Source organism: Tiliqua scincoides, chromosome 2 (assembly GCF_035046505.1).
Source record: "Tiliqua scincoides isolate rTilSci1 chromosome 2, rTilSci1.hap2, whole genome shotgun sequence".
NCBI classification, from domain to species: Eukaryota; Metazoa; Chordata; class Lepidosauria; order Squamata; family Scincidae; genus Tiliqua; species Tiliqua scincoides.
Window position 1 is genome coordinate 95247367 of NC_089822.1, and position 13823 is coordinate 95261189.

General features: G+C 46.6%; 1 protein-coding gene across 2 annotated transcripts in view; it reads right to left on the reverse strand.

Annotated features, from left to right (window-relative positions):
• PIGG (phosphatidylinositol glycan anchor biosynthesis class G (EMM blood group)) overlaps nt 1–13823 on the reverse strand; it is a 57821-nt gene that overhangs the window by 34355 nt on the left and 9643 nt on the right. Inside the window, exons 5-8 of one of the 2 annotated variants that reach the window (XM_066614535.1) lie at nt 13264–13408; nt 11530–11742; nt 10582–10799; nt 8843–9121 (exon numbers count right to left, since the gene is read on the reverse strand). In XM_066614535.1, the coding sequence (XP_066470632.1) occupies nt 8843–9121; nt 10582–10799; nt 11530–11742; nt 13264–13408 (855 nt within the window). Of the gene's footprint in view, nt 1–8842; nt 9122–10581; nt 10800–11525; nt 11743–13263; nt 13409–13823 lie in introns of those variants that run through there. The other variant, XM_066614534.1, reaches the window with a different exon arrangement.

Sequence of the window (13823 nt, forward strand, 5' to 3'; positions counted from 1 at the left end):
ACATTGTGTTGGGGGGCCGGGGGAAAAAAGAATTAATTCACATTTAAAATTTGAATAAATTTACATAAGTTTACATAAACAAATATATTAAACACGAACTTATATGAATGAATGAAGGTCTTGCAATAGCTCAAGGCCTATAAAAGGCCTTGCACAAAGCAAGGCTGGCCTTTCCTTTGCTGCCGCTACTGCATCACAGACATGAAACAGCAAGCAGTGGAGGTAGCCCTCATCCCACAGCTCACGTGAGACGTCAAACAGTCAGCCTCACGCTGAGAGCAGTTGTGCCCAGCCAGTAAGGGTTCCAACAAATCTCTGGAGGGCCAGAGGCTCATTGGAGACTGGGGGCTCCCTGAGGGCCGCATTGAGAGGCCTCAAGGGCCGCAGGTGGCCCCAGGGCCGGGGTTTGGGTACCCCTGCTTTATAGTGAAGATTTCCCTTCAAAGTGCAAAACCAAGTTTTTCGTGTACAGAGAAGGCTGCCAGCAACAGAAGAAATCAATCGCATACATGCCAAGAAAACAGAAGCCCCTCCAGCCACGCAAACGTCCCTTTGCTTATCCAAGCTGAGCACAAAGATGTCTCTTGCAAGTCTCTGCTCTTTCCCAAAACTAGAGGAAAGGAAACCATTCTTTGACACAGCCCAGTCCTTCTTTCTCCCTGAGCAAAAAGCCCAGGAGAAATGGGGGAACTGGTTGCCAAATTGCCAATGGCAACCAAGGGCCCATGAGCAAATGGTTTCGAAATTGTGTGCTGCGGCATCCAAGGGCACCTCGGCCAACTTCAAGGGGCACCTCGGGATATCCCTCTTCTGACCTGCTCTCCCAGGCGCCACCACCTTGAATTGTGCAATTCAAGAGAGCAGGGCAATGGCAACACAGCATGACTCCATGGTGACATGACCTTGGTAAGTTTGGGGACCACCGCCATGAGCCAGTAATTCCCAAACCTTGGCACAGCAACGCTTCTCCCTCTTTGAATCCCAAAGCAGAAGTGATTTCCTCTTATACTTCAGCTCAGCAACTTTGTAGAAACTACTACAGCAGTGGCCTGAGGAAAATACACTGCAATTATTTGAGGCCTAAATCTATTGAATCCAACAACTGTTTAGAACTATTATCTTTCTCACGCATTATCTTTGATGGTTCTCCATCTTTGATATTTTTCTTTCACTGCCTTTCAAAAGTTTGCCCTTATCACAGCCCCACTGATTAATCAGAGAAAGGGTTTGTTAACAGTTCAGCACAGCAATATTCAACCTTTCTCAGACAAGAAGCGAAAATTGTCAGCACACCATCAGTTTTTTTACAATTGACAAGGCATACTATGCTGCTGGTGGGGGGACTCACACACCCCCAATTGGTCAGATTAAGAAATTACCCTCCCCCAAACTCCTGTGGCCCATTTGAAGCAAACTCATGTGCCACGGCCCAACAGTTGAGACTCACTGGTCTAGCAGTTGCCCTTCTAGTTTTCATATTTCTGCCCACAGAGATAAAATTGGGGAGACTGCTGGTTAAAACCAGGTGTAACTTGAAGCCAATAACATAATTTCCAATCTATTTTAAATAAAATGTTATACCCCATTTATTGTACTATTGCTCAAAGTCATTTTCAATAAACCGCATGTTAAAGCAGCACTTTTCATCTGATTAAACTGAATCCTTAAACGGCCATTCAAAAGATAGATGCTGAAAATTATTGCTTCAAATGAAATTCAGTATTGCAAATTATCAAAGAAGCAGGTTTCATGTGACAGCTTTCCAAGGCTGCAATGCTCAACAAGCTCCACAGAATTGTCTAATCCGGGTGTCAAACATAAGGCCCGGAGGCCGGATGCAGCCTGAGGAAGCTTTTTGTCTGGCCCTCAGGCTCTCAGTAGCTAAGCTGTGCTGGGATGTCACTGCTGGAAGGCAGACCACATGACAATTGGCTCTCCCATATCTTGAATAATGATATCATTTTCTACCTAACAACATCACTTCTGGTCCAAGCAGGTCAGGACCCGCCAGAAATGCTCAGGGCCTGCCCAAGACTCACCAGGGGGCTCAGGACCTGCCAGAAATGCTCAGGGCCCGCCCAAGACTCACCAGGCAGGTTGGGACCTGTGAGAAACGCTCAGGGCCCACCCAAGACCCACCAGCTAAGCAAGGATCTGCCAGAAACACTCTGGGTCAACCGAGACCCTCCAGGTGGGTCGGGACCTGCCTGAAATGCTCAGGGCCCCCCTGAGACCCACCAGTTAAACCGGGACCTGCCAGAAACGCTAAGTGCCAGAACGAGGCCCTCCAGGTGGGTCAAAACCCACCAGAAAAAATAACGACCCACCCAAAATCCACTAGGCAGGTCAGGACCCACCAGAAACACTCAGGGTCCGCCTGAACCCGCCAGGCAGGTGGAGACTGCCAGTATTTCTCAGTGCCCACCCGAGACCAACCAGGCAGGTTGGGACCCACCAGAAATGCTCAGGGCCTCCTTGAGACCTATCTGTTAAGCTGAAACCCGCCTGAAACGCTCAGCACCTGCCCGTGACCCACCAGGTGGGTCAGGACCCACCGGAACTGCTCATTGCTGGCTCGGGACCTGCCAGAAATAATCAGGGCCCACCCAATATCCACCAGGCATATTGGTACCCGCCAGTAACCATCAGGCCCTGCGCAAGATGCACCAGGTGGGTTGTGACCCACGAAAAATGCTCAGAGCCCTCCTGCCACCCATCAGTTAAGCCAGGACCCGCCCAAAGAACTCAGGGCTCACCCGTGACCCACCAAGTGGTTGGGGACCTGCTCGAAATGCTCTGAGCCTGCCCATGAACCACCAGGCCATTCGGGACATGCCAGAAACACTCAGAGCCCGCCCAAGACCCACCGGTAAAGCCAGGGCCCACCAGAAATGCTCAGAGCCCGACCAAGACCCACCAGGTGGGTTGGGACCCACCGGAAATAATCAGGGCCCGCCTGAAATGGTCAGGGTCCGCCCGTAACCCACCAGGCAGGTAGGGACCCGCCAGAAATACTGAGGCCCTGCCCATGCTCAACAGGCTGGTTGGAACCTGCCAAAAATACTGAGGGCCCGCCTGTGACTCACCAGGCACGTTGGGACCCACCAGAAAAGCTCAGGGCCTGCCCAAGACCCACCAGAAATGTTCAGGACCCATCTGCAGCCTCCAGAAATGCTCAGGACCCTCCTGAGACCCACCAGGTGGGGTCAGGACTTACCAGAAGTGTTTGGGACCCACCAAAATCCAACCAAGACTCACCAGGTGGGTCAGGACTCACCAGAAATGAGCATTTCAGGTGGGTCCTGATGCACCTGTTGGGTCTCTGAGGGGTCTGGGATGGATCCTGAGCATGAATCTGGTTCTTTGTTGAATCCATTTCTCCATGAGAAATATGTCCCCAAAGCATGCATCAGCAATGCTACTGACTAGTAAACGGTTCCAATTGCCTACTTTGCCACAAACTGGAGCAATTAGCAAGTCATGGATGAATTGAAAACTCCAGCAGTGCGGGGCAGTTTTCTTTTTTGGGGATGGACGAGTAGTAGGGAAACAACTCTGTTTCAGAATACAAAGAAAAGAGTAGGACGGGGTGTTAAACATAAGACTCGGGGACTGGATGCAGCCTGAAGAAGCTTTTTATCTGGCCTTCAGGCTCTCAGCGGCTGAGCAGGGCTGAGATGTTAATGCTGTAAGGGCAGCCCACATGAAAATTGGCTCTCCCATATCTTGAATAATGACATCACTTTCTGCCTAATGACATCACTTCCAGCCCTTAGCAGGCATCATGAATGCTGGTATGAAACAAGTTTGACACCTCTGGTCTAGCCCGCAGCTCCCTGCCACTAAGCTCCCAAATCTACACTTTCGGGATCCAATAATTTAGTCATTATAACAGAGCACCTTTTACCGTTAGGCAGAAGGTATCCTCACCGCAACAAATCAATGTTCACAATTTGCCACACTAAGATAATTTAGCATTCGACTGCAAGACCCTGCTAACCTAAGAAGCTTACTTAAATTTAGATAGGCAATGCCTTTTCCCACAAAGTAGGAATTCTTTGATGTCAAAATCCAGCTTGCAGCAAGACCACCAGGTGAACCGCAACTTCATTTACAGGTTCATGCTGGCTTCTTCCCTACAGTCAGCCCATGCGCTACACTATGAACTGCAGGGGACAAAGCCTCCAAACTCTACCAGAACTAGATGTGTCAGCGTCACAGTAATGCCGCCAGAAAACAGAGCACTGTTTAACAAAGCACATGTCACTGCAACACATCATAGATTCCTCTGCGCTCTCCCACAGTTCACCACACAAGGCAGAGAATGGATTGCCCGCAGCTGCAGCCGGGCAACAAAAGCAGCAACCCACAAATCTTCTTGATAAATAATAAATCTAATCTCTAACAAATATTTTCTAATTATTACACATTTAATTGTATTTTTTGTGTGCAGGGGGTGAGGAGGTTGCATGTGGTCCATAACAATTCCAATTTTTGCCTCAGTGGCCCACGGGTTTCTAAAGGTTGGTCTAAAGGTTTGGGACTATTGTACTATAGGGAATGGAAGCAGAACTGATAGGGCAGTGTTTCTTAACCAGTGGTACAGGTACCACCAGTGGTACTTGAGGTGGTGTCCGGTGGTACCTGCAGGGCCCGTCAACCGGCAGTGAAACCAAAAACACAAAACAACAAACAGTGGTAGGAGGCTCAGCTCAGAGGGCAGAGCTCCAAAGCATGCTTCCCTGTGCTTGGAAAAGCCCTCCTGTTCACCCTGCGCCTCTTACTGGTGCTCGTCATGTTGCGTCTGGTCTCCCAACCCAGAAGTAATTGGTAATGATGTCATCACCAGTTACTTCCAGTGCTACTTCGAATAGGTGGACCATGTGAAATGGTATGGCAGACACTGATGAACACCGTGATAGGGGCTTGCAAGGGTAGCAAAGGCAGGCCTTCACCTCCTGCCTTGTGGGTTTCCCAGTGGCAGCTGGTAAGCAAGGGTGGGAAACAGGATGCTGAACTAGATGGGCCTTTGCTTGATCCAGCAGAGATTCTTACGATCATAATATTGATTGCGTTCAAGCATATAATCAGTATTTACAGTACATCTTCATTTCTCTTCCCAACAAGTATTTCCAGCCTCCAGTAATTTTTCTGCCACTCTCATTGGGTGCTCAGAGGTACTAGTATGCGACAACATTAAATCCACTTCACCACTCCATTCAAAAGGAGAAAAAGTGAGGACGAGCCAAAAAGGGGAGTTTGACCTCAACATCGAAATAATAATAATAATAATAATAATAATAATAATAATAATACAGCTGACTTCCTGAGCAACTATGGCTTATCTCATTTACAGAAAAGAATTCTCTCTTATTGCTAGGTACACATCAGTCCTTCCAGCCACAGGCACAAGGCAGCTCAACAAATCTGTTTCCCCATTCACAGAATAGTTAAAGCTCTACTATTAACACTCTCTGCATAGAGCCGACAAGCTTTTTCAACCCAAGTACCTGACAATGGCATGTATGAGTGAAAATAAAAATCTCTTTCAAGTGTATGACTGCTGGAATTGTCAGTTGGTGACCCTGACTCTAAACAAATATTTTGAACACTCAGGAGCTAAGCCCACCTATCAAGAGGCCTTGGGAAAAACTGTAAATGCTGTTAACGCACCAAAAGGTTCAAGACTTGGGAGGGATGAAATGGGAGTTCCAAAGCAAAACACTGGCTGTTCTAGCATGAAGGTATTCATGGCAGCTAAAACAGTCAGGGCAAATTAAAATAGGATTCTACCCTTGACTGGAAAGAATGGCTCTATAAAAGGTCTGGTATACAGCCAAAACAGAAGGGAAAAAAACTAAAAAAAAACCTAGTTAGCTATCCAACTCAAGTAATTTTAAATGAAAATCAGGCAAACCTGAAGACTTTGAAATTTGAAAAAATAAACCTGGAAACACCAAGTTTCAAATGATATTGTGATGTAGTGGATCAAGTATTAGGGCTTGAGCCAGGGAGGTTCAAATCCTCTCTCTAAAGTTTCTTGGGCCATCTCAGTCTAAGCAACCTCACACGGTTACTGCAACAATAACCTAGGATCACTCCCTTCCACCATGTTCGACATACTAAGTTCTTCCTGGAAGGAAAGGTAGACTATAAGATTGATGTGCACTGTGTACAAGATGCACAACAGATTTGCCAAAGCTAATGTGTTCACTGTTGCTCTGTTTATATAGTGTTCTGTAATCTTTTTTTGGATTCTTCTGTGCCCCCAACACAATGCTTCTGCTGAGGAAGATAGGTAGAAGTGGAATATCGTCTAAGTCAGGGGTGCTCACACTTTATTGGCTCGAGAGCTACTTTGAAACCCAGCAATGCCCGGAGATCTACCAGAGTTTTTTTTACAATGTTCGCGCCATCATAACATATAACATTTATGTGTACAATGTATGTTGGTGTACCTTGAGCCCCACTGAGTATAACAGGACTTACTCCTGAGTAGACATGCCTAGGATTAGGCTGTGAGGCTGCAATCCTAGCCACACTTACCTGGGAGTAAGCCCCACTGAGTACAATGGGCCTTACTCCCAGCGTTTCCTCCCAGAGGCACCTGAAGGGGGAGGGTCGGTACTCCGTGATCTACTCATTTTGCCTCACAATCTACCGGTAGATCCACCTATTGAGCACCCCTGGTCTAAGTGGAAGGATGGGGGGGGGGGGAGAAATAAACAAAAGCACTTTTTCCTTTTAAGATCATCACTACCCAACACAGGAGTGGCGGAGCTGAATGGCCACTGTCAGATCCTGTGCTGGATTCAAGCAGGCTGGAGGTCTCCACAGGGAAAGGGGCCATTCAATCCCTTACTCCAGTGCTATTCAAACTGGGGCATCGCGACGCCCCAGCCTAAGGGCCCTGGTCTCTGCCCCCTTAAGGGGCGGGAGCAGCCTAGAGATGAGAAGAAGGCAGCAGTGTGATCCCCAGGATTGCACCGCTCAGGGGGCTGCAGGGGCTTGTGTGCACTTACCCAAGCCTCCTGCAGCCTCCCTGGGGTGCAGGGAGCCTGGCGCGACTTCTGGCAGGGCTCCCTGCAGCAGGGAGCGCGGTCGCTCCGCCTCCAATTTCCCTGCTGCGGGGAGCCCTTCCAGAAGTCACGCTGGGCTCCCTGCACCCCAGGGAGGCTGCAGGAGGCTTGGGTAAGTGCACCCCCTTCCCCCCGCCTCCTCCCCTGCCCCTGCAAAGACTTACTGGCTCTCAAACTCTCGCAGAGAGTCTGAGAACCACTGCATTACTCCAATTAAAGCCCAAACCTGCTCAATAACAGCCCTCAAATCTGTATCAACTAAATCACTAGTGCAGACTCAAGAACCCTCAAGTCAGGCTTTCAAGCCCAACACAGGAGATAGGATTTAGTGGAGGAGGCCTCAGACGGTCCCACCCCCTCCCAGACCAGTTCCTCCCCCCTTTCTGCCCTTTCCCCACCAAGAAATGCTCCCCCCCGGCCTCCTACCACCCTCCGACACCCCACACTGCTTGGTGCTTACCTGCTCACCAGTCACAGTCGGGGGTTGTTCTGCCGTGTCGACAGGGCAGCGCAGGCCTCCCCGCCGGTGCTGTTACGTGAAAATCCCCTTTTTTCCTTTTAGTTGTAATTTTCTCTCTATATCTGGTTATGTTACTAAAACATCATGTAGGCTAAACTTCTCCCAGCACACTTTTCCAAAACTCTGGTCAAGTCACAAGCTCATGGTTACACAACAACCACTTCCCCATGGTCACACATTATGGGAGGAAGTCTGGCATCTTAAATCCTTGCTTAAGTGTCTCCTACATTACTGTATTCATTGTACTGTTTTAACCCAATCACTGTTTATGCAAACTTGAACTGCCTTCTTGTGTTGCTGATTCATTGTATTGTTTCTAGGAAGCCAGCCATAGACCCCATTGATTTTGCTGATAACTGACATCTTGATCCTTTCAATGTTTTACTTACTCCCAAGTACCCTGCTGTGTGGTAGTTAGCAAGCTACAATCCAGCTCAGACAGTCAGCAAACCCCTTTTTAAGAGAGGGCTTCCTCCCACACACTCTTGCTCTCCCTCCAAGGACCAACACATCTGTGTAGTGTCAGAGGGTCCTCTTCACAGGACTCTTCCCCCCCCAATCCAACTGCTCTGCAGGACAGGTAACTCTTTTGCGCCTGAAACTCTTTCCTTCTTCCCCCCCCCCCTTTTTCTCCCCTTCTCTCCCCATCTTTAGTTAGCAACTGAGTTTGGCAGATCAGGGACCCCTAAAATCCTTCCCTACAACCTTTCCCTTTTCTAATTTCCTTGGATGCACCAAATACTCTTTACATGCAACCACCATGAAAGATAAGTACACTAGATTCAAGTACTACAACCAAGAAACATACACTTATCATTTCTTCATGTGCATTATGTTTACCTTTGTGCTTTTGTAATAAAACAATAATCTTTTATTAAAAGTTATCTTTCTCTCAGTCTCCTCTTTAAGCTAAAGGGAATTTCTCTGCATTACGCCGTCTTGTTATCCAGCCTGCGATCCTAAGGTTCCAATAAGGGCAGTATAATAATTTCCCTAAACTAAACAGCCCTTTTGGTAACAGTGCTGCTTCCTCCCAGAGTGACACAAATGTGCCTTACGGCACATTTGCAACACCCACGGCCAGTGCTGCAGTGCCGAAGGCAGGGTAGCCTAGGATTGGGTTGTAAGATATCCCATCCCTACCCCCAAAAAATGGGAGAACCATGTGTAATATGTAGCCTTGCTCTTAAAGAACTATAGTACAACATTCAAGGGCAGATTAAGTCACCTCCCTAAAGCTTACCTTTGTTGGTTGCTTTGAATTCACAAACATCTTTTCTAGGGCAGACAAAATGAGACACAGAAGCCCTGAAATCAGCATGATCACGCCAACTGCCGTTAGCCACGAGATGTTGCAAAAATAGCACAGGCTTTCGGCCGACGTGCACACAACTACGTGAATAGCACAGAGCGTCAGGCACATCAAGTAGAACAGCAGGGAGCTCAACGGAGAGAGAGGCACTTCAAATTCTGCCCTCCTGCTCAGGGCTTTTGGAATGCTCAGGAGAAGCAGCAGCACCACCTATGGGATGGGGAGAGGGAAAAAGAGAGAGCACAGTAAACAACAGCCCATGACTCAAACTGGTAGAAGGAGGAGGGAGTTACGATTCTGCAGTATTTCACACCAGATACAGTCCAGCCCTTTCAGTTTTGTAGCTAATCTGCATGCTGGGCAAAACCGTCAGTGCCCAATGGCCATCCTCTTCCTTCCTCCTGCATACTGTTCCTACTGTAACTTGTGTTGGGGCAAAGGTTAGCCGTCACCTTGACTGTGGTTGCAGACTTTGCAGCAACAGACTCTAAAGAAAGGCCAGGATCCAAAAGAAAAGCACGACTAATCCCACCTGGCCATGGGAGCTTGGAGCTCATTTCTCCAGAACAACCACCCCATCTCCATGGCACATGATTAACTGCCTAAAAACACCATGGGAAAAGTTCGATGTTTTTCTTTGAACAGCAAACCATGACTGAAATATCGCAAAGACACTGCTGGGCGCAATCCAGCCCTCTGGTTCTCCTATAGTAGCTCACTGGGTCTGGGCCAAAACAGACATTTACGCTTTGGCCACCAAGCACCACCAACCCGCAGTACAGATCATGCAAGTAGAATGTGAGATGCTATCAACAACTCAATAATGAACATAACTGCAGGTTCACCCTGCAAGATTAAAACTCAGTATCTCTCACGGGTTTTGAGAAACGCAGTGACTATTAAAAACCACCAACCCAACCACGTTACAGAGAGCTTAGAAAATCAAAACCTACAAAACGCTTAAAAACAAAAAAAGAGATGACAATGTGGCTGCCAGGAAACAGCACCCTGGACAGCTCCCTACAGTTATCATTAGGCCCAGTGGAGGACAGTCAGCAGTGCAGAAGTCATCTGGAAACACAGATATGAGGGCATGTCAGACACACACTCATGACTGCCAGCGGTGCTAGCCAAGTTATGAGAAACCTCAAGTGATCGAAATCCCTCAAACACAAACAGGAGGTCCTTCGTGCAGGCAAGTTACTTGATGGAGCAGATTTCACAGAGCTCTGATGCTGCTAACTGCTTGTTGCAAGGCTCCCATTAGTGCATGCAGTCAGAAGCATGAGTGCTTCTTGAAAACAATCTGAGTCAGAGGAAAGAATAGCAGGGAGATAGAGGCCCAGATCAGAATACATGCATTACAGATTGGGCGTGCTGGTAATGTATTAAGAGCAAAGTGTTATGGGTTTGGGTGGCACAATTGATGAAAACTACAGAGGGCAAGAACCATTTTAAAGGAGGCTTTTCTCTGTGTGATGGGAGAGGATGCTAAGATGACGTCTGCTACATCATCAATAAGCACCATCTCAAAGTCTTAGTTGGTGATCACATACAATTTCATTTATGTGATCAACCAACTAAGACTTTCTTTAACTGGGCAATGTTCAGAGCTAATGCCTTATTAACTTAGCTAAGATGCCTTTCGATGCCAATATACCAGTTCATACCTCCAGAACAATCACAGTTCCCACTATCATTGAATACATGTCGTACTGCGCCACTTGGTTACTTAAGGAAGATCCCAGGATCTTGAGAGCCTGCAGATATTGCTTCAGAACTTTTTTGCCAAGATTTATGAGAACTTCTGAAGTATTCCCCTCCAGATAAAGCTTGATCCAACTTCCATGGGACTTCTCTGCCATCTTAAACTGTTCAAATCCAGGATCTAGTAACAAAGACACATTAACACAAATCAGAAAGTTATTCAAGGGCTTAACCTAAAGAATTCTACTTACTTTCATGTATTAATGGAAGCATCGTAACGGTTCCCTTGTACGCATAAGAACATAAGAACAGCCCCACTGGATCAGGCCATAGGCCCATCTAGTCCAGCTTCCTGTATCTAGTCCAGCTTCCCATCTGGACCATAGGCCCATCTAGTCCAGCTTCCAGCATAGGTGGCAAGTCACTTCAAACCATAGTTTACGTCTGTGCATATGTCAGCTCTAGAGCATGGTTAATGCTGACAAGGAAAGGGAGATGATAAATGGGAGAAACAACTGTGTACCCTCAAGGATGTTTGCAAGTTATACGCAGGGAGCCAACTGTCTGTGCCAGAGTAGAGCCTGACATTTACAAAATTTCAATTGGCCCAAGAGGATCTCAAGTCAACAGAGACTCCTTCATTGCTTTTAGAGCGTATTCTCCTGTCCAGTGTGCTACAAAAATGACCCAACATTTTGCTTCTTTCACTCAGATTTGAGAATCAGATCCAAGAGATTATAAAGCCAATATTTACTTCTGGCTCTGTCTACCTCTACTGTACCCTCACTGTAGACACAGCTTTTTGATTCCCCAGTTGTCAGAAAATTAATTTTGACTTCGTCAGGTAGTGACAAAGGGGATTTTCGAGGAGTAAAGCACATTTGCCAACCACCAGCAATCAACTTACTTGCCTTTTTCATAGGTAGGCATGTTCTCTTGGAGAAGCAGGCTGAGCTGAAACCCATTCAAGTGTAAATATCGGAGCTGTTCTCTCATGGTCCTCTGCTGTACAACAGGAAGTAAAAGGTTGCCAATGCTGTTTCTGGAAATAGGTAGGCCAAGACCTAGTGCCAATGTCACGGCTAAGTCAGTCTGCTGAACAAGCTTTGGAGGTTCTAGAGGACCTAAGAGAAAGAAAAATGATGGTCAAGACTTTGTTTTCTGTTCAGAATAGGACTTACCAAAGAGAGAGGCTTGTTGCTCAATTTGTCCCTTTGAAGATACTGTATTTCAAGGGAACCATTAAAGTTTCTACCCCACCCACTCCTATTTCTACTTCGTTAAGTAGGAAGGTACTACATGCATAGTACAGTGGTCTCTTGGTATAAGCGGGGAATACGTTCCAGAACCACAACTACCACCACCACCACCCCAGTGGATACCGATTTCCATGGATAATCAAATCTGCAGTCAGCCCTCACAGGACTTCCCAGATACAACCAGGAGTGCCTTCCGGCAATGTCTGGGAGGTGTTGTGGGGTGTGGGATCAGCAACCACATCGACTCAGATCTGTGGGTGCCAAACCCATGGATGAGGGCCCACTGTACCTTCATGTGTTACAGCCAAGCTCAAAGCAACATTTTAAGCCTAAGAACTTGGTCTATGACATTAAAAAAAAAAAAGAATAGTTTCTGCTTTCAAAAATTGCCTCAGTTTCACAAACAGGAGGGAGAGCTCTTTGAGTAACAAGCCAAAAGTCTCCTAGCTGTGTGGTTCTTTGGATCCCAGATCTCTACCCTACTTACCCCCAGTTTCCCAAAGGACATTTTCCAATCCAGGACTTAAAACAGGCCAAGACCTACTTAGTTTAATATAAACTATGCCTTTACTTCATTCGTGAGACAGCACTTTCTTCCCAGCATGCGAACAAAGGAGTCCAGTGACACCTTAAAAATTGCAGCAGGAACTTATGTGAAAAGATGCAACAGGGTTGGTTTCTTTAGAAAAAATGGCAAAGGCTTAATCCCTATTAGACAAGACAAACCTACTTCAGACTGTAAGTGGCACTTACGTGACTTGTTCTTCCGTTTAAAAGAATTCCCTCCACAGACAGCTAACACATCAGGAAGAAGGGTTCTAACCTAGGCCTTTCCTTGACATGCTAGATTTCTAAATGCAGGGAATATTTTTTTTGTATTGGGAAAGCATTCAGTCATGCAAGCACATACCTCCAGAGTGAAGCAGAATAGTTCAGAAACCATCACCTGTTCTATCATGCCAATTTGAAATAGGTAATCTGAGGCCTTGCTTGAGATGCCCATGTCCTGTGAGGTATGGCAAGCATCCTTCCGGATGCAACACTGATTATGGAATTTCCTCCCCAGAGGCCTGACCAGCTACTAGTTTATCCTCTTCAGGTTCCATGTGAAAACCTGTTGTCATCATCCCCATTCTGTTTTTGGAGGAAGGCACTGTTTGGCTGGATACAAACGGGGATCTAGATGTGAAACTATGTTTTTATTCTAGCAATATTTTAATGACGTTGCAACCACTTTTTAAATATTTTTTTTTCTTTCGACTATTAGGTGACTTGGGTTGCTTTTGGTGAGAAAAGGAGGGTACAATTGTTTTTTCATTTTAAAAAGCAATTAGAAAAATAAAGTGACAAACTCTGGGTTGAACTTCCAGAGAAGTCAGTCCTTACCGCTTCTCCTGTCAAAAGCTGAGCTGATGAAAAGCAGGGGGGTGTGCACCTCGCCCTCTGAGGAACCTCCGTGACTCCCTGTGTCAGACATTCCATGATCTCCACATATAACCAGTAAATGGGGTAATGTCGCATCTCCTTCTAGCTGTTTGAAAGGGAATTTCCAGGGATTCAGCAGGTTACATTGATAAATTTAGCTAATCAGTTTTACTCATCTCCTTGAATGGCTCACAAGTTTAAGACCAGACAGCATGGCAGGCCATTGCCCACTTTCAGAAGTGGCTGTCATTTGAATGTTTATGTCACTGTCGAACAACACTCCCCAGCTTGTTTAACATACGACATGGCCAGGTCTTAATTTGTGCCAAGGTTCACCCTGTGTTATCTGCTACAAAAGAGCCCCCACATACCAGGGATATTTCAGAGGGAGGAGTGGAGACAAAAAATGGTATCCAGAGTGTTCCAGACAAACTGAGCAGCAGCATCTGTTTTTCCAAAGATTAAGCCAGGAGTACAACTTTTTAGACAGCTGACAGAGAAGTGACTCTCCTGACTTGGTG